The 8,552-nt window shown below is 43.5% G+C and overlaps 2 protein-coding genes across 3 annotated transcripts; both read left to right on the top strand.

Moving 5' to 3' along the window:
- Positions 1-81: 81 nt before the first annotated feature.
- Positions 82-3,470, top strand: asb14b (ankyrin repeat and SOCS box containing 14b). Of its 2 annotated transcripts, none has more exons than XM_013912763.1 (10): positions 82-175; positions 677-854; positions 954-1,006; positions 1,094-1,225; positions 1,313-1,471; positions 1,579-1,824; positions 1,912-2,080; positions 2,181-2,715; positions 2,832-2,985; positions 3,062-3,470. In XM_013912763.1, the coding sequence occupies exons 2-10, from the start codon at positions 730-732 to the stop codon at positions 3,235-3,237; spliced, it is 1,749 nt and encodes a 582-aa protein (XP_013768217.1). In that variant the 5' UTR covers positions 82-175; positions 677-729; the 3' UTR covers positions 3,238-3,470. The 2 variants fall into 2 exon arrangements, with proteins under 2 accessions (XP_013768217.1, XP_005740520.1); XM_005740463.1 differs by having other exon boundaries at positions 730-854.
- Positions 3,471-4,810: 1,340 nt separating this feature from the next.
- Positions 4,811-8,538, top strand: LOC106456318 (protein FAM208A-like). Its single transcript, XM_013912775.1, has 8 exons — positions 4,811-5,273; positions 6,627-6,772; positions 6,895-6,987; positions 7,097-7,169; positions 7,464-7,555; positions 7,649-7,783; positions 8,010-8,134; positions 8,267-8,538. The coding sequence occupies exons 1-8, from the start codon at positions 4,970-4,972 to the stop codon at positions 8,310-8,312; spliced, it is 1,014 nt and encodes a 337-aa protein (XP_013768229.1). The 5' UTR covers positions 4,811-4,969; the 3' UTR covers positions 8,313-8,538.
- Positions 8,539-8,552: the final 14 nt, after the last annotated feature.

An 8,552-nucleotide genomic window follows, 5' to 3' on the forward strand; every position in this document is an offset into this window, starting at 1 on the left:
GTGTGTGTGTGTGTGTGTGTGTGTGTGTGTGTGTGTGTGTGTGTGTGAGAGAGAGAGAGAGAGAGAGAGAGAGAGAGAGGGCAGGATATAAATAGCCCCAGTATGTGTGGCTGCTAAAGAGCCCCCTGGCTATACTGGTGTTAAAACTACACAGAGAGCAGCTTTTTGACTGAAGGTAAACACCACGCGATGAAAAACATTTTTATTTGGTTAAAAACTTGATTAGTGTGGAGCTTGAATGCCACGCTGTCATATTATACAAACTGTTGCAATACATGTGGCATTTGAATTTCCATGCTATAACTTTGTGTCGTGTTGCAGTCTCTGCTCTCGTAACAGCATTTCCTCTGCTGCTTTATATGTTCTTTTTAAGAAATGTCCACTGGAGTCATTTGTGAATCTCCATTTGTTTGTTTTGCCGATGCTGAAAGAAAAAAAAAAACCCTGCAGCTTCTCAACTGGAGATTTGCTTTTGACATTGAGAGTTATTAGACTGAAAATTGGGACAATAAGTCCAATTAAAGTCATTAGATCCAATATCCTGCATGTATTATGGTGTCAGTAAAGTAAAAACAATGAGACTGACTGCCACATTTCCTGCTTAGCTGCACTGTGTTGCAGTTGTTATTCAGGACTGTGAGTAGTGTGTGATTTAATGCTCTTGTTTCCCTTATAGCTGTGCCTCCTCAGAGTAACCCCTTCTGCACTGGCTCTTTTTACACTTGTCAGATGAGCATGGAAACAGAAGATGACTTTTATCAATCAGAGGAAGACTTGGACGAAGATGAGGCAACGCAATATATTATTGAACAAAGTCTAATTCAGTATAGAAAGCTAAAAGGATTAAATCCAAGGTTTCTATCTACTCACCCAGCATTCACATATAAGTATCTATATTATGAATGTCTTGTTTGTTTAAGTGAATCCTTATTCTGTGCAATAACTTTAAATAGTGATCTGAAACCTTGTGAAGACCCTGATGAGATTTTCAAAGCAATTAAGGAGGGTAAGCTGATGACCTTTAACCTCAGTGCTGATTCAGACAATTCTGAATCTTTCTCAAAGATCTGATACGTCCCGTCTTCATATTCAGGTGATGAGAATGCCCTGAACAGACTTGCAGCCCAACCGGAGACTCTGTCCAGAGTTGATACACGAGGATGGATCCCGCTGCACGAGGCTGCGGCACAGCAGAATAAGAAGGTGCTAGAGATTATCTTTTCAGGTAAATGTAGCTGTAACTTTTGACTGGCACAGGCTTGTTCATTTCAACCCTGAGGTGTTGATCGGTTCCTGGGTGTTTGGGTTCCAGCATCACCCCCGGGTGCAGCCCAGTGTCGCACTCTGAAGGGTGAGACGCCACTGTTTTTAGCTGTGGTCCACGGGCTCAGAGAGAATGCTACATTCCTGTTACAGAATGGTAGCAACCCAGATCTCCAGAATGACGAGCAGGATTCTCCATTAGTGGCAGGTATCTCGCGCTATGTTCGTCTAACTTCAAACACATTTTATTTTAGAGATACCTCAACATGTGTGACACTTTCTCATCCTTTTCTCTCCTGCTCCTTTTGCTCACAGCTCTTCTAAATGATCAGTATGATTTGGCCACGCTGTTGCTTCGTTACAATGCCAAAATAGACCAAACCGGACCACTGGACAGGACAGCTCTACATGAGTCCGCGTTTTTAGGCTTGGAGAATTTTGTGTATCTGCTCTTAGAGTCTGGTGCTAATCCAAATGCATGTGACGTTAAAAAGAAAACTCCACTGGCTCTGGCTGCACAGAATGGACATCTAAATGTGGTGGAGGTTCTGTTACAGAAAGGTAAATGTAGTGATTCAATCTCCTTTTGCTTTTACATATGTATATAAGTAAATGCGTGTTCTCATAGTGCTTTAATTCATTTTTTAGGTGCACAGGTGTGGTGTGAGTCGGAGTCAGGTACGATTTTGTTTGATGCAGCGGCATCAGGAAATCCTGACATAATCTCCTTGCTGCTGGAACACGGTGCAGATCCAAACGTAACCCTTTATAGTGGGCACCTGCCAATTCATCGAGTGGCATACCATGGACACAGACTGTGAGCATTATCTATACTTTTTTTCCTGAATTTTTAAATAGGCTTTCAACCAATATCATGTTCTCACATAAAGATTTTTTTTGGGTTGTTTTTTTTACAGAGCACTGGAACATCTCATCCCAGTGACGAAGCTGCATGCTGTAAAGGAAAGTGGGATGAGTCCTCTCCATTCTGCAGCTGCTGGGGGACACGCCCAGTGTGTGGAGATACTGCTCAAAGCTGGCTACGATCCAAACTTCATGCTGCACCCAAGGATCCGCCGCAACTATGATGATGACCGCAAGTCTGCCCTCTTTTTTGCTGTGTCCAACAATGACCTCCAGTGCACCCGCTTACTGTTAGAGGCCGGGGCTCTCGTGAACCAGGATCCCATCAACTGTCTACAGGTGGCTCTGAGACAGGGCAATTATGAACTGATCAACATCTTGCTGAAGTATGGGGCAAATGTCAACTACTACTCCCGTGTCAACACCACTCATTTCCCCTCAGCGCTGCAGTATGCCTTAAAAGATGAGGTTATGCTGAGAATGATCCTGAACCATGGTTATGACGTGAAGCGCTGCTTTGACTGTCCATATGGTGACAGTTCCCATGATTACACTGCTTGGACGACGTCAGTCATTAAAGACATGGTGGTGAGGCCAAGTTTATGCTAAAAAAAATGATAAAGAGTGGAACATGTGAAGTGCAATGGAGTAATGCTATTCTACAAAGTTTCAGATTGACTGTCACATCTCTCTTTCCTTTCTAGTTCTGTGAGGTGATAACAGTATCCTGGCTGAAGCACTTATCTGCCCAGGTGGTGCGCATCATGCTTGACTACACTGACCACGTCTCCTTCTGCACCAAACTAAAGGACACACTGCAGGAGCAGAAACAGTGGCCAGAAATCTGCCACATTCAAAGTATGAACTGCTCACTACCTGTTGTCAGCAAAAATGTGCGCTTCATCTGTAGTTGCTGACTTTTTTTGTCTGACAGGAAATGTGCGGAGCCTGAAGCACCTGTGTCGCCTGCGGATAAGGGAGCACCTTAGACGCCTGCGTTTGAGAGCACCAGCTTTTATCAACTTCCTTCCTCTTCCTCCCAGGCTGAAAGATTATCTGCGTTACAAGGAGTTTGACATTTACAGCAGGGGCAGTATGATTATCCCCTGATGAAAACATATTTATAGATATCAAAGATGTCACTCTTTTATAGAAAGCTTCCTGCTTTATTATTATTATGTGTGATTAAAATTACATTACTTATACAGTCAAAAAATGTGAACATAAATTGTACTCACCTTTTAAATATCTATCAGAGACATATATATGAGCGCAGCGGGACATTGGTGGGTAACAGTTTGTTTGCAGATGACGTGGTGATCTGCAGTGAGAAGAGGGAGCTGGTGGAAGAGAACCTGCAGAGGTGGAATATGCGCTGGACAGAGGATGAATGAAAGTCGGTAGAAGCAAGACGGAGTACATGCGTCTACATGAGAGGGAGATAGGTGAAATGATGAAGATGCCAGAAGTAGAGGTAGTGAAGGTTAGATGAGTTCAACCATCCAAAGCAACAGACAGAGCACAAAAGAGAAGTGTAGGTAGGGTGGAGATGAGTGTCAGGGCTGATTTGTGACAGAAGGATAGCAGCAAGAGTGCAAGATAAATGGTGGAGACAGTGACAAAAACACGGGCCAAATGGAGGTGGCAGTCTAAAATTTTTGATGGGAATGACCAGGATTAGTACAAGATTAGGAATTAGTATATCAGAGGGACAGCTCAGGTCGAGTGGTTTGGAGACAAATTTTCAAAGGCTGACATTGTTTGTACATGTGCAGAGGAAGGATAGTGGATACACTGGACAAAGAAATCTGAATATGTTAGCATCCAGCCAGAAGTCAAAGAGGAAGACTGCAGAGAAAGGTCATGGATGCAGTGAAAGAGGACAAGCAGAGGGTTGGTGTGATCCACTATGGCGACTCCAAAAAGGAGCAGCAAAATAATAATAATAATAATACCCTTTAAATATCGATTTTACTTACTGTAGAGGTTTACGTTTATTGAGTCATGTATGAAGGCAAGTGTATTACCGATACACATATGAAAATCACAGCCTCTCTGCTACCATCTAGTGGTAGAATGGGGTATTACAAGCGTGATTGCTCTGTATTTAGTTCTACACAAGATTTTAATACATTTTTAATACATAGAATAGAATAGAATTAGAATAGAATTCAACTTTATTGTCATTGCACATGCACAGGTACAGGGCAACGAAATGCAGTTTGCATCCATCCAGAAGTGCTTTAGTGATATAGATATATTACAATATATATTAGCAATAACATAGATATGTAAGTATATTACAGAAATGGGTCTATTATGGTATGTTATAATGCACACGGTATGAAGTATGTTGTGAATATTCTATAACTATAAGTATGTACAGGCTGTAGTCTTTAATACGTCTTTAATACGTGCGCGGTGCCCGAAAATACATAGCAGAGCCAGTACTAAAAAAAAGAAAAGAAAAAAGAAAAGAATCGGTTTGCATAAGTCACACTGTCAGGGCTTTCACAGCTCCAAAGCGGTGTTTCACATCCTCTTTCTTTTTCTCTTTTATTTAATGTGAGAAATAGTTTCACTTTTGCCATCCTGTTCCCTCCACACACAGCCAATCAGACGGACGGTCACCGCGTCATGTGTTGCAGTACGCCTATCGGTCGCTGGGTGGCGCGGATTCCCTCGTATGTAAACAGTGACGGCAGCGTTTTGCAGTGGTGGAGAAGACCGTGTACGTCATTTTCACAATGGCGGAGGCTGGGTGAGGAGGAGAGTGTGTGTGTACAGCGGCGCCGTAATCGTCAGAGCTACATTGTCTTTAATACGTGCACGGTGCCCGAAAATGGCCCTGAACCCCAGCGCGGTGGGAAAAAGGGACTCAGACTATACCGAGACGACGGATCTCCACCCGAAAGGTGGCGAACCCCAGAAGAATTCAGCCGCCACCTCGGCCACAGCCAACCAAAATGGCGATCAGCCTGGATGTGGAGACAGTGTAATGCCCGAACAAGAAGCCCCTGAGCGGCGGAGGAGCATGCAGGCGGACGCTCGGAGCTTCAGCAGTTCTCCTCTGCCTGCCCAGAGATCGACCGATGAGCTGCCACGGAGAAATTTCCAAATCCCGAGGAAGATTCGCGAACGGAAAGGTGGTGCCATATCGCAGCTATTTTGAACAGAGCCTGTCCTGTCTTTCATGATTCTGCTGCTGCATGTTGCTAGCCTGCTAGCTAGCTACCTGCTTTCGCCAGTTATATTGGTTTAGCTAAAGGTTTGCGAACATTTCGGTTTCGGGCTAGATTACCATGCTGCAGTTTGAGCAGGCGAATAATGTCGGTTGGCGTAGCGTCTGTTTGCAGGCATGCCGCTAGCTGTGGTAGTCCAAGTTAACCAGCGGGCAGCAACGGTGCAGCGAAGGCGCCACTTTGAAAGACTGGCCATCTGAAAGCACACCTTGTTCCGTTTCCTCATCCCTACCCGGCACCGTAGTACTGTTGAGTAATACAGCAGGAGTCATGAGTGGTTTGCAGTCATCACCTAACAACATGTGGGTGTCTCTTTGACCTCAGTGAAGGGCACGGATTTATCCACCCCACACGTCCATCCCGGAGTGTTTTCATAGCACCATGGTTCATTTGGTGGGGCTGCCCACCCCTTAACCCAGCTTGATGTCGCTGGCATTTCAGAGCATCAGTTTTGCACTTCACCTGAGTACCCCTGAGAGCATTACTCTGTGCATCCACCTACCTACGTTACACCCGCCCTTCCCCTTCCTTCTTGCAGAAAGGTGGATGGGCACTGTTGGTTACATTTTCCACAACTATGCTGTGGAGCATCTGTTATTTGGATATATGCAAAGTCCTGTTGAAGTGGAATTATTCTAGCACTATAGGTTGCATAAGTAATTTATAAAGTGTGTTAGTTTCCTAACAGCAATGAGGTACACTGGGCTGCCCCAGTACCCCGTCTCCAGCCTTTTTGTCATTTTGACTTACAGTGGAGAGGTTTACTCTTATCACACAGGCTTGAGGATGTTGACATTTCATTCAGGTTGTCTGCTAGTCATGGTTTCACTTCTTTGCATGAGTTTGGATTACTTGATAAACCTTATGTAAATAAATGCAGGTACTAGACTTCATCCACTGTGTCAGTGTAGCTGCCAGGATTGTAAAAAAAAAAAAAAAGCACTGGTCACTGGTGTTACGTGCACCATCGAATGCCCATGGTTATTTTGTATATTTAATATTTCAAATGATAACACGTGACATTCATATTCAGCTAAAGCCTAAGAAGGAACCGTACGCTTTAGACTTAAAGTCTTACGGCGAGGTTGTCTTTTAATCGAGGGAAATGGTTGGTTATCAGTTTGATGTGGCTGCCTCCTGCAGGTTAAATTTGAGTTTAAAATGTGACTTTTCGAAGGGATCGTCCTCTGCTCATTCGCTCAGTCCTGCAAACTGCAGATGGGAAATGCTAATCCGCTGATTCGCTTCTGTGTGCAGGCTTGTACCAGTTTCTCCCCCCCGAGAGCCGGGAGTTTGAGGACCTCGTGAAGATCATCTCCTCGTTTTACCTGGACGCATCATCGCGAGGAACCTTCACCTACTGCAAGGCCAGGCTAATTCACAATGAGCTGCTGGAGAAGGAGGTCAGTCGTCAAGTTTCTGGATAAAATGGCAGGCAATTTAAATAGCTGTGCTGAAGAAATGTTAAATATTGCGAGGTTGCCCCCGTGTCTAATTTACTGTCTGTTCGCCTTTTCTTCGTCAGTTCATAGAAAAGCGGAGAGAGATGAAGCAAGAGGGGCGGACCGAACAAGAACTCGCTGAGTCGTACTGCTTCCTTTTCCCAGACAAATCCAAGGTTGGCCTGCTGGCAAAACCTCACTCATATATGCAGAAGGATATTGACAAATTGGGAAGGCGCAGAGGTTTTTGACTTGCTTGAGCTTTGCCTGTTCTGTGTTTTCCAGCTCCAGTGGATCTGTGAGAAGGGTTTATCAGTTGGACACTGTAAGATTAATACACTAGGAAATCCATCAGTGGGTAAGCCGGGTGCTCCCATGTTGCTGTTATATGAAAATGGGCTTTGCAGAATAATTAGTCGAATTCCTTTTTATTTTACTTATCTACAAGTTTCACAAGCATTTTACAATTGCCTCTGAAGTCTAAGGTAATGGCTCTTACATATGCAATAATATATTAGTCCAATGTTTATTACATACTTTGTTTTCGGATACATCGTTTCTAAGTAATATTAACAAGCATCAGCAAGTAATTGACATAAACGTAGCCTATTAGAAATGTTTTCCCTTAATTTGTTTTTTGTAATCCTTGTAGGTGTTTACCTCTCCAAATATTCCGATTTGTTACAAATCAATCCTTTTGAAGTGGGCGCGTTTGGAGACATGATCATTTTTAAAGTTATGAGGGTATGAATACCTTATCTGTGTTTTGCATTAGAGCTTTGACAGTTCTCTGTTTCCATTTGGACTTTGAGTCAGTAGTTGCATTTTGTCTCTCAGGGACGAATAAAGCACATCCACGAGAACACGCCGAAGAATGCAATCGAATCTTCACCCAAGTTTGACTGTCACTTGTCCAAAAGTGCCAACAGGGTTACATCTCTGCTGTCTTACAGGGCTTTTGAGCTCACGCAGGTAAGTGCTGGTTCCTCTTTATTACCCTGTTTATTTAATCTGGTGTTCCGTCGCGCGTTAGCCAGGTTCTCTAAAAGGTCCCTTCCTGTTAAAAGAAAGTTCTTCCTCCCCACTCTCAGCAAATGCTTGCTCGTAGTGGGTAGCTGGGTTCTTCCTGTGTAATCTTGCGCAGTTGTTGTTGGGATCTAGTGCTGTGTTTTAATCCATCTTCATTTGTGTGTTGCAGCAATATTTTTTTGAGTTTGCATTTGATGAGATCAAAGCGCGGCCCAGGCACGTGTGCCCCTACGCTGTGGTTTCCTTTCAGTACAAAGGCAAGGAAGCTGCAGCAACTCCTATGGCTGCACACAGGTACGTAATCCCGCAGGAAATGGTAAAACCCAGAAAGCATTTCTAGGCCGTTGAAGTTTTTAAAAAAACAAAACAAAAGCATTACATCTCCGCTGAGTTTGTAAACAGCCTCTATGTTTTGCTCTTTAACAGGTTTAACACTATTTCCTCTGAAGGGAGTAAAGGTAATGGTATTTAAGCTTTTCTTAAATGTAATCAAAGAAATTGGCTTCTTTTGTGTTGTGTTAAAATAGTGCCACGTGTGTGTAAACGTAATAATATATGAAGTGGGTCTGTGCAATAAGAGAAAAATCTATGATGTGCTATTACATGACTTAGGCTAAATAAACAAATACTGAAGTGGGGCTATAAGATACATGGTTCATGTGTCTTGCTGCTAGCTTTTAAGACACCAAATGTGTCTTGAAATGAGGCAGCA

The sequence above is a fragment of the Pundamilia nyererei genome, unplaced genomic scaffold (genome assembly GCF_000239375.1).
Source record: "Pundamilia nyererei isolate P.nyererei 1_Seehausen unplaced genomic scaffold, PunNye1.0 scaffold00100, whole genome shotgun sequence".
Lineage (NCBI taxonomy): Eukaryota > Metazoa > Chordata > Actinopteri > Cichliformes > Cichlidae > Pundamilia > Pundamilia nyererei.

Excerpts from the sequence above, each read along its gene's own strand:
- LOC106456318 (XM_013912775.1), top strand. The coding sequence starts at position 4,970 with ATGGCCCTGAACCCCAGCGCGGTGGGAAAAAGGGACTCAGACTATACC. Across the intron at positions 6,773-6,894 it reads ATGAGCTGCTGGAGAAGGAG|TTCATAGAAAAGCGGAGAGA; the intron begins GTCAGTCGTCAA and ends TTTCTTCGTCAG. Across the intron at positions 6,988-7,096 it reads TTTTCCCAGACAAATCCAAG|CTCCAGTGGATCTGTGAGAA; the intron begins GTTGGCCTGCTG and ends TGTGTTTTCCAG.
- asb14b (XM_013912763.1), top strand. The coding sequence starts at position 730 with ATGAGCATGGAAACAGAAGATGACTTTTATCAATCAGAGGAAGACTTG. Across the intron at positions 1,472-1,578 it reads GGATTCTCCATTAGTGGCAG|CTCTTCTAAATGATCAGTAT; the intron begins GTATCTCGCGCT and ends TTTTGCTCACAG. Across the intron at positions 2,081-2,180 it reads GCATACCATGGACACAGACT|AGCACTGGAACATCTCATCC; the intron begins GTGAGCATTATC and ends TTTTTTTTACAG.